This window comes from Phoca vitulina, unplaced genomic scaffold (assembly GCF_004348235.1).
Source record: "Phoca vitulina isolate PV1807 unplaced genomic scaffold, GSC_HSeal_1.0 scaffold29, whole genome shotgun sequence".
In the NCBI taxonomy this organism is placed as follows: Eukaryota; Metazoa; Chordata; class Mammalia; order Carnivora; family Phocidae; genus Phoca; species Phoca vitulina.
The window spans coordinates 4,527,119-4,546,394 of record NW_022589732.1 but is presented as its reverse complement, the minus strand read 5'-3'; the positions used below and the strand labels follow the sequence as shown (position 1 = coordinate 4,546,394).

The 19,276-nt window shown below is 49.0% G+C and overlaps 1 protein-coding gene across 2 annotated transcripts; it reads left to right on the top strand.

Annotated features, from left to right (window-relative positions):
• The first annotated feature begins 11,231 nt into the window (after positions 1 to 11,231).
• Positions 11,232 to 15,649, top strand: EGR2 (early growth response 2). 2 transcript variants are annotated; one of them, XM_032423929.1, is made up of 3 exons: positions 11,232 to 11,661; positions 11,762 to 11,870; positions 13,204 to 15,649. In XM_032423929.1, the coding sequence occupies exons 2-3, from the start codon at positions 11,852 to 11,854 to the stop codon at positions 14,457 to 14,459; spliced, it is 1,275 nt and encodes a 424-aa protein (XP_032279820.1). In that variant the 5' UTR covers positions 11,232 to 11,661; positions 11,762 to 11,851; the 3' UTR covers positions 14,460 to 15,649. The 2 variants fall into 2 exon arrangements, with proteins under 2 accessions (XP_032279820.1, XP_032279819.1); XM_032423928.1 differs by having other exon boundaries at positions 11,238 to 11,870.
• Positions 15,650 to 19,276: the final 3,627 nt, after the last annotated feature.

Here is a 19,276-nt window from a genome sequence, read left to right as displayed (position 1 = left end):
TTCACTAAAAATACTATGTGATCATCTTTGAGCAGACCATAGCATAGGCTAGCTAAGTTTGGGGAAAACGAAACCAGCAAGGTCTTCCATCCATGAAGTTGATGAATTTGACCCCTCCCCCTGGTCAGGCTGGTCACCCCAGTAGGGTAGACCCAACCACACTTACGCCACCCCCACACAGATGAAAATCTCTTCTGATTGCACCACAGGCTGATAACCCAGAGGGTAGCAAGCAGTGAGTCAGTGCCAACCTCACAGAAATGGGACAAATGAGGACTACATGGGATGGACCTGGAGCTGGTGGCCCCCAAATTGCCTTCGGTGACCTCGAAGGCTAGGAGCTGGCTGTTGTTGTGGCTTGGCTTTATGCTGTCAGCCTCTGCCACTGGGGGTAAGATGACATGGGGGTACAGAACAGGGTGAACACACACCTGGGGAAGGAAACCCATGACCTAAATGTTAACTGGCCACCAGCCATCAAAGTGTAGTAGAGATTTCAAAAGCATTCAAGGCCCTGGGCCTTCCCAACGAGTGTTGAGGCTCACATTAGACGGCGCTTTCAACATCAGCACCGCGAGACCTGACTGGGAATGTCCACCCTGCCTCCTCAATAGCTGTGCGAACTTAGATAAGTGCCTTGGCCTCTCTGGGTCTCATTTGGCTTCTCTGGGCAGTGGGAAAGGTGAACGGGACCTTGCCAACATCACAGGGTTGCGTTCCAAGTCCCAAAAGAAGTAATGTGTGTGAAAGGGATTTGGGAGGAATAGAGAGCCACATAAAATGTCTGATGAGGCTTTACAAGCTCTGGGAAGTGTGGGAAATCAGGAAGTTCATCAAAGAGTTGATATGGATGCTGAAAGGATCAAAAGGAAAACTTCAGAGGACAGGCTGTAGGAACTGAGATTTGTTCATGTTAAACAGGAGAGGTCGAGGGCTGTATCCAGCTTGGGACTGGTTCTTATTCAAAACATCATGACTAACTTCTTTCATGTTCCTGAAGAGAAAACAAAATAAAATGCACAAAAAAACAAAAAAGGAGTGTTTTCTATCTCTGAAGAATGAATGCCTTGCAAGCGTGTTAAATACCAGAATGTGCTACTAAAGCAAGGTTGGTATATTTTCTCTAATGGCCTTACAGGAGATTTGTACCTGAGTGTGGGTGGCTTAAATGTGATTCTGGCTGAAGATAAGGGAAGACACTACACTACAAACAGAGCTTTTCTTTCTTTCTTTCTTTCTTTCTTTTTTTTTTTTTTGTTCTTGGAATTAAAGCCACAAGGATTTCCAGGCTGTAAGCTACATGAAGACAGGGAGTTTTGTTCACGGATGCATCCCAAGCACCCAGCACAGTACCTGGTGCGTAGTAAGTACTTAATCTTCACTGAATGGATTAACAGAACACCATGGCTTGTCCCAGCATTTGAAAGCAAGACCGGCCCATCCCTATGTATTCGCTGGCTCTCTGGTTCCCTTACCTAAGCAGCCCCAGCCCCAGCCGTCGTGGGCCAGCTTCCTGTCACAGCAACAGCTTTCAGATGCCAGGGAATTTGCACAGAGTGGAGGGAGTCAATCCCGTTCAACTGGCACCACCAAGCCTTACTTGGTCACATTTCCACTTAAGTAGCTCTGTGGCTTGGGTTTTTGTGACTCAGTTTCTTCATCTGTAAAATGAAAAGAGTAGTGATATCTGCTTCATGGTGTGGTTGGTAGGCTAAGAGATAAGGCAACATAGTCAGCAGAGTGCTTAGTACCCTTCATTGTGTATATTGGGCTTCAGGATATCATTTTCCATTGCTTTGGTTTGGAGCTGCCGTTATATGACAGAGCTTCGAGATGAGAAGTCTGAAGCACAGGAAAGGCAAGGAGAATAAGTCTTCTGTGAAGGCACCTTCCCCAGAGGATTTCTGAGTAACAGATGAAGGGGCTAAAATGGTCATTTTGGTCATGTCTTTGGTGTTTCTTGTTTCATAAAATCCAAACAATAAGAAGAAAGGATCTAAATTGTTCCGGTTTTCCTCTTTTTGAAGTTTCCATGGGCTGTTGCCTAAATAATCATTTTTTAAAAAAGATTTTATTTATTTGAGAGAGAGAGCACGAGCAGGGGGAGGGGCAGAGGGAAAGGGAGAAGCAGACTCCCCGCTGAGGAGGGAGCCCAACTTACAACCTGACCTACGACTTATGAGGGGCTTTATCCCAGGACTCCAGGATCATGACCTGAGCCAAAGGCAGCCGCTTAACCGACGGAGCCACCCAGGTGCCCCTAACTAATCGTATTTTTAAAGAGCAAATGTTCTAATTCTAAGAGGCTGGGAGTTGCCAGGTTTCTGGGGAGGCTCTGATTATGTGCTTACAAGACCATTGACTGAATTGTTCTGTTACCCACTGGTGATCACACTGTAACCACAATATTCTCTCAGGCACAACAGCCCTTGAGCAGAAACATACATTCTAGTTAATTATTAGGATAAAAGAAGTCGCGTAACCCCGTGTCTGGGCCTCTATTTAGCATCAGGGAGTCAGACCTGCCAAGGACGCATTCCAAAGGCCCCAAGCCTCTGGGATCACGTTCCCCAATCCCATCTTCAGATGAAAGGGAGTACACAGATCCGGACCACCTTCCAGTGTGCAGGAGGGAGGCAACAGACCTTTGAAGGGCCTCAGGACTGGCGAACCGGTGAGAAGTTCAATTCAATTGTTGATGCCTCGTCCCTGTCCTGGAATCATAGACGTCGCCTCCTCCTGTCCCACCCCAATCTACATTCAGCTCTATCACTAAAGGTCCAGCAACCTGCACAGTTGCTCTGGGAGACGACGATTGGGTTTGCAGTGCCTGTCCTGCTTTTCGGAACGTGTTCTTTCTCTCCCTTTGACTCACCACGATACTCTGGCCAAGGGCAGAGCCTGGGCCGCAGTGCCCAGGCCCATCGTAAAGATGAAGAACCTGAGGCTCAGAGAGGTGAAGTAGCTTGTCTAGTTACGCAGGCTAGGGTAGGTCCCGGGAGCACCTGAGGACAGGCGATGGAATCACACTGCTTGGGTTCACATCTTGGCATTTCCACTTAAGTAGCTCTGTGGCTTGGGTTTTTGTGACTCAGTTTCTTCATCTGTAAAATGAAAAGAGTAGTGATACCTGCTTCACGGTGTGCTTGGTAGGCTAAGAGATAAGGCAACATAGTCAGCAGAGTGCTTAGTACCCTTTAGTGCTTGGTCAATATTAACCATTATTATTATTAAGGATACTATTATTATGAGGAGATACCATGGAGCATGATTCCCAATCTAGTGCTTTTTCCACTACCCAGTGATGCACCCGGCAATGGTTCTGCCATTCTCACTCCCTCCAATCCTTTCCCTCTGCCCTCACCACCTTCCTCACTCAAGACGGTGAAAACTCAAACTCTCTTTGCAGACACTTTGGCCTTTCTGGTTGCTATTTAAAAGTCTGGGCAGGCATGAGGGCAGGGGACGTGATGTCTCTACATCTTTGTGGCATATGGTTGAGAAGTATCATCAGATATGGGGAAAGAATAGCCTATCTCCCAAGGCTGCCCCCCAAGGAGGCCCTGTTGCTTCCTCCCAGCAGCAACCACCAGCCCAAGATAATGCCACCAGTCTGCGGCAGAGGTGGAACTGGAAAGGAGGATCTTGGGGCTCCTTACCCTGAATCCCTTCCACTCCCCAGCTGCATGCATTGCCCTGCATCTGTGACTAGTAGTCCTGCGGAGGGAAGAGTCAGGAAGGACGGAGGCTGGGCCTGCAAAGGGCTTCTGGGTCCATGTCTCCACAGTGGTCCCCACTCCCAGCTGCCACTGCCTCAGTGGTACTCACTGTGCTGAGAACAGATGATGGCAGCTTGGAACTTTCTGATTTAAACTTTCCCCACAGGGCCTATCTGAAAAAAAAAAAGCCCTTCAGAGGATGTTTTCTGGGGTCCCTGTCTTTGCTCTGAAGTCCAACATCTCCTGGAGAAATCATTAGACATACGGTGCCATGGGCTGGGGAGAATTAGTTAATTAGGAACTCCCCGACAAGATAGCATATGCAAATCTCAGATGAGCCAGGCCTCATTCCTCTCACTGCTGGGATGACTCTATCAGAACTCCGCTTGCTGGAGAAAAGACAGGGCGCACACTTGGAGGCCCCTGCCTTCAGGGAACTGATGGAGTTGAAAGAGTAACAGCATAGAGACTACATGAGACAAAGCAGGAGGCAAGTCCCGTACCCGGGTTCCACGAAGGCCAGGAATGTCTCTCGTGGAGGCCTGCCTGCGGATTTTGCAGGTCACTGGCTAACCCACCCTCCCTAAATTTTACATTTCTATCCCACACTTCTAAACCTCTGTGGAAAAACACCAGTATTATCATTATGCATTTTGATCTTCCTGGGGGAAGAAAGGTGTCATGTCAATTAGGTTATTATTAATGTGGAACTTGGCTTTCGAAGTTTAGATGACGTTTTCCACAAAGGCACAGCTTGTTATAAATTGTGTGCCAAGAATCGCTGCTTCCTGGGTTAACTTTTCTCCTTACAGCCGAAACCTGAAAGTCCTCAGTAATACTATCATCATTATTCTTGGAAGCTGGAACTCTGAATTTGAGAATAAATATCACAAATGCTTCATACATTAGTATTGGACGTATAGCTACTCTTTTTGCTTTTATCTGCTGCAGGTTGCTCTCTATCACATGACGTGCTTCAGAGATGGGTGCTTTGGCAATTGAGAGCATAGGGTTCGTATTCTGGCTTGGCAACTTCCCAACTGTGTGAATTTGGGTAAGCTCTGTATCTTCCTGAGCCTTAGTTCCCTTGTCTGTGAAACAGGAAGAAATAGCCCAATTATGCAAGATGGTTGTGAGGAATAAAGCAATGAACCTAGAAAACACAGTATACTATCTACCTACAAAGCAGATGTTCACTGATGGTAATAATTTAAAAGCTAATAATTAGTGAATACTTACTATGTCCCAAATGGTATGCTATGTGCTTTTCATATATCATTATATTTAATCCCCAATATACCCTATGAGATATGTATAATCATCTTTTCCCTTTTCAAAGATGAGTAAACTGAGGCACAGAGAAGTTATATAAGTTGCTTAAGAAAACACAGCCAGGCAGTGTCAGAATTAGGATTTAAATCTAGGTCTTAGGATTTGAATCCAGGCTGTCTGGGCCTCCAAAGCTCATAATCTTTTTTTTTTTTTTAAAGATTTTATTTATTTATTTGAGAGAGAGAATGAGATAGAGAGAACATGAGGGGGGCAGGGTCAGAGGGAGAAGCAGACTTCCCGCTGAGCAGGGAGCCCGATGCTGGACTCGATCCTGGGACTCCAGGACCATGACCCAAGCCGAATGCAGTCGCCCAACCAACTGAGCCACCCAGGCACCCCCAAAGCTCATAATCTTAACCACAAGAATGGTGGCCATTCTTGTCAAGATTATTAAGTTGAAATATGAAGTGTTGTTTTTTTTTCTTTTTTTCGTTTAAACGCTGCAAAATAACTATTCTGACAACAGATGCAGGGACTGGTCCCATCCCTTTCTCAACATAAAAACAAAGCTTATGTAGGAAGTCTGACACTACTTGGAAAAAGGAAAATTGTTTTCCATAACCTGGTAATGTAAGGAGGCTAGAGATAAGTGTATGAAAAAAATCCAGGAATTCCCTAGCTATAGTGAACTTCATTTTTCATACATTTAAATGTATAAGCTGAAAGATTTAACATTTAAAGGCATAAAAAGGGGTGATTTGGAATGGAAGTTTTACTTTGAGCCTTTGTGACCAATCTGACAGACTATCACTTATTAACCTAGACCCCAGATTGATATGTACCTTGTCTTCAACAATTGTGATAAATGATGCACTGGTTTACTTTTTATTTTTTGCCAGCAGTGGTAAAGTGATCAGTAGGTTTGACATGATGTGTTTATAACTAGAGATGCTGCACTTCTTCAGTTTATTCATTTTCAATGGGACAAAATTCACTTGGTCTGTCATTTCCTGATTGAGAAATAGACAACTAAGGAGTGTTATTTCATTAAGACTGTCACTGAAACACAATACTGATGTCAATAAGCATTTCTGTCTGTGTTCTCTCTTCTTGCTGAAATCTTGTTGGCATGTTCTCATTCGTTTGCAGAAGTTGAGTGGTAAAAAATAAAATCTCAAATGTTAAAATTATAATGCCATTGTCATTAGCCAGAAAAGATAATAGAGAAAAAGGAGAGACCTTGTAGAGGTTAAAATCTCTTGGGGGTTGGGAGGGAGTATGGTTTGGGGAGGGGCTTCTGAGGAGCGGGCTTGTATCTGCTAACCCTCAGCCCCAGTGTACTAGGTATGGAATTCGTCCTGGAGGTTTCCACCCACACTGGCCTTTCTTTATTCTACAAATACACTCTGCTTCCTCCCCCCTTAGGGCCTTTCCACACCTGCTTTTTCTCCTGGGAATGCTCTCTCCACTGACCTTTCCTCAATCCTTGCTCATCCTTCAGATCTTGGCTTAGAGAAGCTTTCCTCAATGTTCTAGGCTCAATTGGGTCCTTTGTCCTTTTCGTCACTGGTGTCAAACACTGTCATTGTTTGTGGTTGTGTATCTGTGTGATTGACTGCAAGCTCCATGGGGGCAGGAACCAGGCCTGGTTTTAGGCACCACTGTATGCCCAGGGTTTGGCCTAGCGCTTGATACATAGTAGATGTTCAAGAAATCTGTTGACTTGTGCTTGCTTTGGCAGCCCATATACTAAGAAATATCTGTTGACTTACTGATGGTTCACCCTTTAGGGTGAGCTGAGTACCCCCTGCTTAAGCCAATGCTGCTACTGCTACAAAATGAGATCACAGGGGTCTTACTTCCTCCTCACCAGGGGATTTGTGCCAACAAAACACAATTTCCATTGCAATGCTTCTCCCAGGCTTCCCAACAACGCTGACTGGCATAATCTGTGGTTGGTTTATAGTCTCTGGGATTACCAGATGCCTAGTGAGATGCTGAATGCAGGGAATCATTTATCAGTTTTCTCGGCACACAGGGGTGCCTTTAAGAAAGGCCTCGCTGGATGGCAGAGTTGGCAATCAGCCTGATTTTCACTGAGATGCACATGTCCTATGCCATTCAAGTTTGGATCCATAATCTCATGTGTGTCTGCAGTTACGAGCAATTCTGACATCCCTTTAATTCCCACTCCGGTAGCTGGATTAGAATGGGAGTGAGTGAAAAGGATATTACAATAGGAATGGCCTCTAATGATGTTGAGAATATTTCTTAATAAATCAAAATGCAAATGTTAACACATTATTTGTGATATGCCTCCTGGCTGATTGTGATTCTCAGTCCACACATCATGGGGAAAGAAGCTGGAAACCACTTACAGAGGGGACTCTGAGGACTAGCCAGAAGCCTCAGGCTGCCAACCTTGCTCTTCCCTCCCACCCAATCCCCCACTTGCAGGGGCAAGCCCACCAGATGCTCCTCTCCTTCCTTGCGCTTTTACTTTTGGGGTCTGGAATTCAGGACAAAGCACATCTGAATCTGGCATTAATAATCCTGACATATCTTGGAGTGCCCCATTTACTTGGGCATTTTGACAACTCTGTTTTAAAGAAAGACATCTATTTGTTTAGGGTTTTTTTTTTTTTCAGGTTTTTTGGGGGGGTGATTTAAGAATCAATTTATTTGTAATTGGTTGCCTCTTTCAGTTTTTTGATCAGAAAAAGTTTAAGCGCCTAAAAGTAGAGGCGGTGGTCCATCTCCATACTAACTGCCACATTCCCCCTTCCTTGCTTCTCTCCTCCCCAGCACAGTAGGGGCTCTGTAAACACCTGCGGAGTTTTTCCGGTCTCTACCTCTTTCTTGCCTCACTTACTCCCTCCAGGAAGCGTACTGTGTGCTTGACTTCTCCTATCCCAGGGCCTATTAGTATGCTGGCTTTGTGCCAACCTGCTTACTCCATCCACAACATAGGTCTAGAGAGCCCAAGAATTCAAATTCTGCCTTCACCCTGGGGAGGAGTGTGTGTCCATGACGGTCCTGCGGCCCTTGCCCTTTGAAAGCGCTGACCTCAGCTTTCCTCTCCTCAGAAATGTCAAAGAAAAGAGATGAAGCTGGTGAAGGTGACCTGTTTCTTCTCTAGTGGGCCGAACCAGGCTCTCAGTCCTCAAAGAGCTGTTCCCTTTCCGGAGCTGGGTTTTCCTGAGAGAAGGAGGTAGCGACCGGAGCACTGTTCTTGGAGTCCGAAGATCCGGTTGCAAGTTTGAACACCACCACTTAGCTGCGTGACTTTAGGCGAGTCACTTGAGCTTTCTTACTACTTACCACGGAGTGGCTGGCTTGAAATGAGTGTGCCTAGCCTTCGTTCCATTAGCATTCTTCAGAAAAGAAGAAAAAGAAGAAGGTGGTTACAGGAAGTATCTACTGACCCGTTTCCAGCAGAGGTTCAGGGAGGGCCTCCCAGGACTGGCCCCAGGCGCCGTCCCGGGAGCCCGCGGAGCCTGGCGGCCGCTATTGATCACCCCTACCCCATTCCACCCCAGGCACACGGCGGGCTTGACACGGTGCAGCTCTTGAGGGAGTTGTGAGTTGTTAGAAAGCTCCGGATAATTCCTGTGGGTCAGTCACTCCCACTTACTCTAATGTGCCTGTTAGACGGGCCAGGCAAGCCCGCCTCTCCTCGGTGGGGCCCCCTTTCCGGTCTCACCCCCAAACTCAGCCTCCTCCTTCGGGAAGGGTAGCAGCCGAGGACCGCAAGTCTCCCCTATGCCAGGGCCGCCCCCAGCCTACGTCCTGCCCTTTGCGCCCTTCTCAGCCGGCACGCGGGCATCCAGGAGCTCCCCCTCCGGGCCGCGCGGAGTGGCCGCCGGCGGGGCTGGCAGCAGCGCTCGCCGCGGGGCGGCCCCGGAGACTCGCCCGCCCATGTGCGTGGAGAGGAGCGAAGCTCTAGCAGTCGCCGCGCCCGCGCCTCCTGCGTGTGTGTGGGTGCCTCACCTCAGAGGCCGGCGGGGGCCGTAACCCGAGTCTCGCTGCCACTACCCACATTTGCATAATTTGTCTCCCCCCATTTCTTTCGGACTCAAGGCTGGAGATGCGAGTCGGGCTCCCCTCCGAGGCGTCGTCTTGCCGGTGGTCAGCGCGGGGACGGCGGGACCGGCCGGAGCGCAGGCGGAGCGGGCTGGCGCACGTGGTAAGAGCGCAGCTTTCTTTTCTTTTCCTTTTCCTTTTTTCTTTCTTCTTCTTTTTTTTTTTTTTTACAAAATGGGACTTTGCACGTTTACGCCGAGGGTGGGGTATCTACAAGGGCGCTAAGGTCGCTGCGATCCTTCCTTTCCCTTTTATATTTATCTCCAATTGGAAAAAGAGCGCGCAGTGCGAGCGGTAAACTTTCCCAATTTTTTTCTGGGCATTTGAAGTCAGGAAGGTGGCCGGTCCCCCTTGAAGACGATTTCGCGGCGGGCAGGGGGAGACGCGACGCTTGGGCGGAGGAGCAGAAGCCGCTGCCGGCCTTCCCCGTGCCCGGCCTCCCCCGGGTGCGGGGCCGGGTGGGAGCGGGCTGGCTGCGGCGGCGGCCGCGGCCGCGGCAGGTGAGCGGCTGGAGAGCCGCCTGCAGCGCCGCGCTTCCTCCACGGCGTGGCGTCGTGGCTCTCGCCCGCCTGGGCCCCCACGAGGCTGGGGCCGTCCCGGGCCGGGGGCGGGAAAGGGCTTGGCCAGGCCCCAGAAGCTGCCCCCGCGCTCTATCCCAGGTCTTGGCGGCTTTGGGGCGGGACAGAGCCAGGCCGGTGGCGGCGCGCCGGCTTGGGCACCTGGGACCAGCCTCCCGCGGGGCCCAGACCAAGCCGGGAGCGCTCCGGCTGTGGGCCGGGAGGCGGGAGCGGTGCGTGCAGCGAGCCAGAACCCACCGCTTTCTGGACCTCGGAAAAGTTTTTAAAAATTGCTTTGGGAACTAAACAGAAAGGTTTCCATCCGGGATAGTTTTCTTGTTGTTTTTTTACTCAAAAAGGGAAACGCGTGTGGGGTGATGGCGGCTCGAAATTGGCATTAGCGACGCTGTTTGCTGTCACTCGGGACCTCCCTGGGCTCACCGAGGTGGCTCTTGGCGAGGCAAAGCAAGAAGATTCTTCCAAATGTGCGTGTTGTGGAGTAGGGCTCGGGGGAGGGCAGGGCGTAACCCCCCGACTGTAGGCTCTCGGGGGTTGGGGGCTGCCGGTACGGCGAGAGAAGGTGAGGAGGGGTGTCTTGGCAGAGCATCCTGTGCCGCAACCCCGGTGCGCTCGGCGGGCTGGGCACTCTGTTGGCGAGGCGGGCGGCCCCGGCGCGCTGTCAACAGGGAGGTGTGTAGCGTAAGGTGTGCGAGTGGGTGTGTGAAGAAGGCAGCGGGGGCGGGAGTGTGTGTAGCGGAAGTGGAGCGTGTGTGAGTGTAAGAGTGTATGTGTGTGTGTGCGTGGCGGGGCAGGGTGAGTGTCCAAGCCTCCATCTGGACGCCCCCACACAGCCGACCGCCCAGACGCGCTGGGAAGGGCGCCCGCTCCGCGCAGCAGCTGAAGGGGGGCGGGGAGCGCGCGGGCAGAGGAAGGGGGGGGTGTCTCCGGCTGAGGATTTCTCTCGAAGCTCGCCGCAGTTATTCTGCTCCTCCTAGGGTCTACCCCCCAGCCCCAAGATGCCCGAAATACTTAAACAAACAAACAACCCCAAACCTGTTCCGTTTTCACTCCTGTATAAATAGAACAGACTTTCCAAAAAAGCAATACCGCATTCACTCTTATCACCAGCCACTTCTTTCCACCAAGTAATTCAGAAAAAAACAGTCAGCTTCCGTGAATGCATGCAGCTTTTTTTTTTTTTTTCTTCGCTGCCTCCTTTTGCTTGCGGTTTTGAGCTGCCAAGAAAGTGAGTAGGGGTTTGACTGTAGTGTCTCGGCTCCGCTCGGTTTCTTTCCGAAGTTTAATTTTCCGGAATGGCTCCCAAACAAGGGCTGGGGAGGCGGAGCCGCCGGCACCGGATCTTCGCCTTTTTTGGAAAGTCCCGGAGAACCGGAATTCCTCCCCGCCTGGGGAGGCCTCGCCGCAGCTTGGACCCGCAAGCTCTTCCCCGGTGGCCTGAGCCGGACTCCCGGGCTCGTCCGCTCCCCGCTGGGCCGTGCGCCCTGGACAGGGACTGGGGCTTGGGCTGCGCGCCCTAGACCCCCGTGATTCCCTGCTGAGAGCCGGGAGTCGCGAGCCCCGCGGAGCCCGCGCTGCCGAGCCCGTATGCAAATCGGCCATGTGACGGCAAGAAGCCGCCTGGCCCAGCCCTGTTCCTCAGTCCATATATGGGCAGCGACGTCACGGGCATTGAGGACCTGCCCATAAATACTTACAGCAACACTTTCCGTCTAAGCGAGAGAGCAGCAATTGATTAATAGCTCGGCGAGGGGACACACTGACTGTTATAATAACACTACACCAGCAACTCCTGGCTTCCCAGCCGGAACACAGGAGAGAGTCAGTGGCAAATAGTCATTTTTCTGCTTTCTTAGAAAAAACAGCAACTTGTTTGCTAGTTTTATTTCTGTTGGTTTGTTTTTTTTTTTTTTTTTTTTTTTTGTGGTTGCTTTTAAGCGTGGAGGGCAAAAGGAGATACCAACTTAGACTCAGTCCAATCCCTCTCCAAAACGGCTTCTCTGACGCTCCAGGTAGAGAGGGAGTTGGGTCTCCAGGTTGTGCGAGGAGCAAATGATGACCGCCAAGGCCGTAGACAAAATCCCAGTAACTCTCAGTGGTTTTGTGCACCAGCTGTCTGACAACATCTACCCGGTGGAGGACCTCGCCGCCACGTCGGTGACCATCTTCCCCAATGCCGAACTGGGAGGCCCCTTTGACCAGATGAACGGAGTGGCCGGAGGTAAGCCGCATGTCCCCTTCGCGGGCCGGGACCCACGCGGCTCGAAGGTGGTGGGTGGGGTGCGGTGCGTTTGCAGGACTTTGGAGGAGAGGGTTGGGGCGCGAGGTGGACGGTGTTGACCGAACGGGGTGCAGGAGAAGCCCGCGGGAGCAAGGACCGGATTGCTGGAGCTGAGCGCGCGGGCAGATGCACCAGGTCGTCAGCGAGCCGGCGTGCTTGCGCCGCGGCGCGCCCAGCCCCCGGCGGGCGCAGGGATAAGAGTAGAAGAGGTGCCCCACCAGGCGTCGGGCTTGTGGCGGCTCGTGGGCCGGAGGTACCCAGGCCTCCCCTCTCCCGGGGCAGGGACAAAGTGACGAGAAAGTTCGGGGCTCCGGAGGAGAGCTGGAGAGCCGAGCGGCGGAAAAGCGCCAGAGGAAAGCGTCCGCCGCTCCCTCCCGGGCAGAGCCGACCCCGGGAAAAATCTCCGAGCGCGTTCCGGGAGCGGCCAGAAGGAGCGCCCCCACCTGCGCGCCGCCCGTGAAGTTGAGGGGGTTGGCGAGGCGGGAAGAAGGAGGAGGAGGAGGGCGGGCAACGCGGGAAGCGGCCCCCTGGCTGCCGAAGGAGGCCCGCGGGGGCACCCGCGCCGCTGGTTTCCTTGGCGATGCAGTGGAAAGTGGTCCCCCGCGGCCCCCGCTCCTTCCTCGAAGCTCCGCCACTGGCCTTGGGCTGGGGCGTGCGGGTGTTGGACAAGGCTGAGAAGGTTGGGAAGGGGAAGAAACCTATAGATTCCTTCCACTGCAGCGCCCCATACCCTCCAGCAGCCGTCAGCTGTAGCGCAGCTTGGAGAGGGAGGGAGGGAGGGAAGGCACCGCGGATGGGTAGCAGCCAGGAAATCACTGATCTCCTCCTCAGGCTCCCCTCTCTCGGGCGGCACTGGCTGGGATCAGTCTCCTGGTTAGTGTCTGTTAGCCCCAGCCGTGGGACCCCCAGACAAAGGAGAGGGAGAGAAGTTCCAGGCAGATGGGGAATTTTTTTAATATTGTTGTTGCTATTATTGGGTGTTTTTATTGGGGACAAGAGCCACAGATGGCTGTGTGTGGGGGTTGGGAGTAGCTCATCCTGCTTTCCTGGAGGTAGTTTGAGTCCCAGACTGTCACTGACTGCCAGTGGGATCCTGGGCTGCCCTCTTCTTACTGTCTCTGGGCTGCAATTTTCCCACCTGTTGGACTCTGCCCCAGCTCTACTGTGCTAGGATCTTGGGATTTGGGAATGGACCCATGTTTAGAGGGGATGACAAGGGATACTTGGCTGCATTCTCATTGCTCCACCTCCATTCTTTCTATTCCCTCCCCAGATGGCATGATCAACATTGACATGACTGGAGAGAAGAGGTCCTTGGATCTCCCATATCCCAGCAGCTTTGCTCCCGTCTCCACACCTAGAAACCAGACCTTCACGTACATGGGCAAGTTCTCCATTGACCCCCAGTACCCTGGTGCCGGCTGCTACCCAGAAGGCATCATCAATATTGTGAGTGCAGGCATCCTGCAGGGGGTTACCTCCCCAGCTTCGACCACGGCCTCGTCCAGCGTCACCTCTGCCTCCCCCAACCCACTGGCCACAGGACCCCTGGGTGTGTGCACCATGTCTCAGACCCAGCCTGACCTGGACCACCTCTACTCTCCACCGCCACCGCCTCCTTATTCTGGCTGTGCAGGAGACATCTACCAGGATCCCTCGGCATTCCTGTCAGCAGCCACCACCTCCACCTCCTCCTCTCTGGCCTACCCACCACCTCCTTCCTACCCCTCCCCTAAGCCAGCCACGGACCCCGGTCTCTTTCCCATGATCCCAGACTATCCTGGATTCTTCCCATCACAGTGCCAGAGAGACCTACATGGTACAGCTGGCCCAGACCGCAAACCCTTCCCCTGCCCTCTGGACTCCTTGCGAGTCCCTCCTCCACTCACTCCACTCTCCACCATCCGCAACTTTACCCTGGGGGGCCCCAGTGTTGCGGCCACAGGGCCAGGGGCCAATGGAGGCAGTGAGGGACCCAGGCTGGCTGGTAGCAGCTCAGCCGCCGCTGCCGCCGCCGCCGCCGCCTATAACCCACACCACCTGCCACTGCGGCCCATTCTGCGGCCTCGCAAGTACCCCAACAGGCCCAGCAAGACCCCAGTGCACGAGAGGCCCTACCCGTGCCCAGCAGAAGGCTGTGACCGACGCTTCTCCCGCTCGGACGAGCTGACCCGGCACATCCGAATCCACACGGGACACAAGCCCTTCCAGTGTCGGATTTGCATGCGTAACTTCAGCCGCAGTGACCACCTCACTACCCACATCCGCACCCACACTGGCGAGAAGCCCTTTGCCTGTGACTACTGCGGCCGCAAGTTTGCCCGGAGTGACGAGAGGAAGCGCCACACCAAGATCCACCTGAGACAGAAGGAGCGCAAAAGCAGCGCCCCCTCCTCATCTGGGCCCGGGGCCTCCTCGGCCTCGTGCCCTGGAGGCTCTCAGGCTGGGGGGCCCATGTGCGGCAGCAACAGCAGCGCTATCGGTGGAGGGTCCCTTGCCCCTTGCTCCTCTCGGACCCGGACACCTTGAGACGAGCCTCAGGCTGACACACCAGCTCCTTGAGGCCCCGGAGGCCCTTCGTCCACTGGTCCACTCGAGCTGCACAACAAACACTACCACCCTTTCCTGCCCCTCTCTCCCTTCCTTGGGCAAAGGGCCTTGGTGGAGCCCAGCACTGTCCCCTTTCCACTTAGAAGCAGGTCCTTCCCAAAACTTAGCCCACTGTAGTCTCTCTTAGGTGAGTTGACTATCATCACCCCAACATAATGGGGAGGCTTGGAAAGGGGTTGGGAGGGGGCCCCTGGCCTGGAGGGCTGAGGCCTGACCCTGCTTTAAAGGGTTGTTTGACTAGGTTTTGCTTTCCCCTCTCTCGTATTTTGTCCCATTACAGGATTTTGACTCTGGATGTCAGAGTTGATTTGAGACTTTTTCTACAGTAGGTTGGGAGATGCTGATCCCTTCAGGTGGGGGCAGCAGAAAGCAAAGCTGATGTGCACTTTATGGCTTGGGACTGATTTGGGGATGCTGTACAGTGAATGAAGCATGGCCTTTATGCTGCATTCTGTGGCCCTAGAACAGTGAATCAAAGCTTATCTAGTCGTTCTAACCCTTTAAGCAATATGTATTATAAACTCAAAGAACGGAAGTGCAATGTGATGGGAGGGACATAGCAATATCTGCTCCTTTTTGAGTTGTTTGAGAAACGTAAAGACTATTTTTTCAGTGTATATCCACTCAGATTTTGTGTATTTTTTGATGTGCACTGTTCTCCAAGTTCTGAACCTTTGGGAAAAAAAGTAAAGCATTTATGATCTCTTGAAATGAGTCAGAAGTTAACTTATTTAAAGGAGGATGTACATATATTCTCTGAAACTAGGATGCATGCAGTTGTATCGGAAGTGTCCTTGGTGCCTTGTGTGATGTAGACAATGTTACAGGGTCTGCATGTAAATGGGTTGCCTTACTATGGAAAAAAAAAATCACTCCCTGGGTTTAGTATGGCTGTATATTTCTGCCTATTAATATTTGGATTTTTTTTTTTTTTTAGAAAGTATATTTTTGTATGCTCTGTTTTGTGACTTAAGTGTTACCTTTGTAGTCGAATTGCAGATAAGAATGTAAATAATATTACTGGAGCTGACTTGTTTGGTTATTAGCTCTTAATAGTTGTGGAAATATAAATGATTTATTCTAATGCAAAACCACTAACTGAAGTTCAGATAATGGATGGTTTATGACTATAGTGTAAATAAATACTTTTCAACAATATTTTTGCTGCAGAAATCATTTATGAAAGATTTCCTGGGCGGGAATTCCATGGTTATCCAGTGGGTTTTAGTGCTTTGACCAAGCCAGGATCTCTGCTTGCCTTTCAACACCAGCCCGGTCACCCCCAAAGCAATCTCCATTCATAATCAAACACTAGTGTTCCGGGGATTTCCCCCATGCATTAGTGTAAAAGTGGGGAGGCGTTGTTTTGACTCATTGTTCCGTCCTCTGTAACAGCCTATAGCTTCTCTTGGCTCCTGAGTGGGCTCCGGAAAATAAATACTTACAAACAAGTGCCCACTCGGAGACTACACATTTGTGGCTGCTTTCAGAACCCTGACCAAGGCCAGGAACTCAGACGAGATGTGGCTTTGTGGAAAGTGTGGTGGCGTGGTCAAGCTGGAAATGACTTTTAGGTTCCAGGATTAGTCTCAGGACCACAGAAAACTTTTTGAAAAATGCTATCGCCTCTTCAGATCAAAAATGCACTCAGACACTGCTGAAGACAGCATTAATGGGTTGCCAAAGGAATTACCCCAGGACTCATTTCTCTCGTCTTCTCTCCCTGATTACCCCTATTTGGAAGGATCACTAATCTGCCATAGGTTTGGTGGGTCAAGAGACTATCAAAATACCCAGCTCATTAGATAAGATGGGTGTACAGCAGCCGAAGAAAATCTCAAAGACACCCTTTCTTTAATAGGCAAATTGAATAGGCATATACGGGCCTCCATGGTACTGGATAATGGTTTGCAAAAGAATACACTATAGGGTTCATTTTACCGCAAGCCCTTTGTAGTGATTTTAAAATATAACCCCAACAATTTATCTACCTGTCACATGAAGTAAATGGGTTGGGTCTCTGTGAAGTTATCTGTACTCTAAAATTGGGCCTCAGGATCATTTAAGTTCACCCACGGCTTCTGGATCCTCACACAAGCGTAACCTGTTGGAATACTCACTGTTCAGCTCTATCCTCTGAAAACGGTCATGTTTGTCCTTTGCCACTGTCAGCCGCCTTCATACATGGTGGATACTCAAAGGCCTTTATTTTAGAACAGCAGACGGCAACAGCTACTCTTTGTCCTTCCGAGCACTGGAATTTTGAGATCTAACTTGTGGAGGTAATTAATCCTTTTATTTCCTCTCTTTCCCTATTTCAAAGATACAGAATACCTCTTTCTGTAACTGCGAAATAGAAATTTCTAAACTTCAGTGCCAGATTGTTCTAGTGACTGGTGTTATTCCATTAGATTCATATTTCCTAGTTTGTCAGCATATTATCATCCTTGCTTGGCTAATTTTGTTAAAATATGTATAAAACAATGCCACATTTTGATAACTGTGTTTTTAATGAATACTCCCCTATCAAAATTTCATTATATTAAAATATAGTACACCTAAGTTTTAGAAGATCTAGAATTGTCTTGCCACTTTAAATTTCAGAACACCTTTAATCAAGATAATGTAAACAACTGTTTATAAAGCAGGACTAAAAAAGTAAAGAAGTCATTTTTAAAAGAGTAAGATTAAATATTTTGATGGTAGTCAAATTGGTTACATAACCACCTTGCTGTGGGCTCGAAGTGGCATAACATACCATAAGGAACACATCTTGGTGCTTTTTCACAACTTGGTGACTTTTACTTGATTTTAACATGTTAGATCCATCTTTAATCAGATTTTACTCTCAGCTTGAAACATTCAGGGTACTGTCATGCAAGTGCCTCATTTTTTCCTTTGCTCAAGAAATAAAGCATATAAAGCTAAGTCTGCTCCTTCTTACATTCAGTATGCCTTATTGAATAGTATTTCTGATGGTACAGCTGTTACTGGGGATTATTAAAAATAAACTTCTGGGGTCACCTGTGGCTCAGTTGGTTAAGCATCTGCCTTTGGCTCAAGTCATGATCCTGCGCCCCGGCACTGAGCCCAACATCAGGCTCCCTGCTGAGCAGGGAGTCTGCTTCTCCCTCTGCCCCTCACCCCGCTCATGCTCAATCTCTCTCTCAAATAAATAAATAAAATCTTAAAAAAAAAACAAAACTTCTGGAGAGTTAATTGCTTAGAGATCATAATGCATTTGCTATGGTTCACTGCATATTAAAAAAAAGGTCTATTAAACCTAAATAAGGTCTTCAATTATTCATAAATCAGTGTATTTAAATACCAACTGCTAATGAAATTAAGCCAAACTGTTTGATATATATTAAAAGTGGCTGTAGTGATATTTTAATTGTTATATATATATATGGGAATGAATGGTCAGCATCATCAAGTACTTAAGATGCTGCCATTCCAAACTGCAATTAAACTTTACAGAAAAAGTAAAGATAAGAAATAAAGTCCAAAGATTCTTTCCTTCATGGATAAAAGTATGTTTGTTTTCTTGCACTAGTTTATTTTCCTTAGCTTAAATATAAAAGGAACTATTTTCTGTTGTAGCAAAACAACATGATTAGACAGTTTCAGATGTGTTTTCAATCAGATTGTTTCAAAGCTCACTCTCAAGGAAATAGACTAAGTTTATATTATTACTTGGGCTTTAGAATCTGCAGAAAGCCACTGGTTTTCAATACAACATAATCCTACTGTATAGACTAAATCTTTAATAGTAATTAAAATGTAGACATCATAGTATTTTTCTGCTCCATTTTGCAATAATCAAAAAAGATTTACCTCTAAACAATTTCAAACATGCCTTTATTTTCCATAAGTACACTGATTTTAATCCAGAAATGTAAACATCTCTGGATCTGAAAATTCAGTATGTATATGCGGCTTAACAAACGATTTCCTTGACAGTAGATGCTTCATCACACTGAAATGATCAGTGGCTGGCTTGTTTGTAATCTGGAGTTCAGAATTCAGACTAGGAGGGTTACAGGAGTGGCACTGCCCTCAGGTTCGAGTTGAATAGTAATGGGCTGAACCCTGAATTAAAGACATACTGCTTTGCTTAGCAGTAGAGCTAGGGCACAAGACACAGTCACTGGGATTAGACGAGCAGTTAAGAGTCTTCCTGAGATGCCAAGGCTGAGGCACCTACAAGGGGACAATGCAAAAGGAGGAATAAAAGGTATGGATTTTGGAAGAATTTAAGGTCAATTAGTCTTAAAAGTTCAGAGAACTCACTCCTGTTGACAACTATTTCTTTAAAACGGGCCCAAGATTTTCATTAATAAACAGCAGTTAGTGTAAACTCAACCCATGCAAATCAAGCTTTGTAAAAAGTCAATTCTCATAAAGTAGTAGGTAGATACACCATATTCTCCATTAATACAACTGGCTTTTGATATAACCAGAGAATAAAAAAGCTTTAGAAGTATTGAGATTGACATCTCACTCATGAGAGGCAATTATTGCATGTTATTCCACAGAAAAGTGATTAGTATCATTGTGCTCATTAGTCTGTGTAGAGGAAGACAAATTTTTCCCACAGCTGTTATATAGTCTATATTGCAGGAATATATGGAATATATGGAAATACAACAGCAGCACATCAAGTCAGTCATGACCAACAGTTATGCAGAGGTGACAGCTTTGCTGCACCACATTTTCTATTTGTATTAAGAATA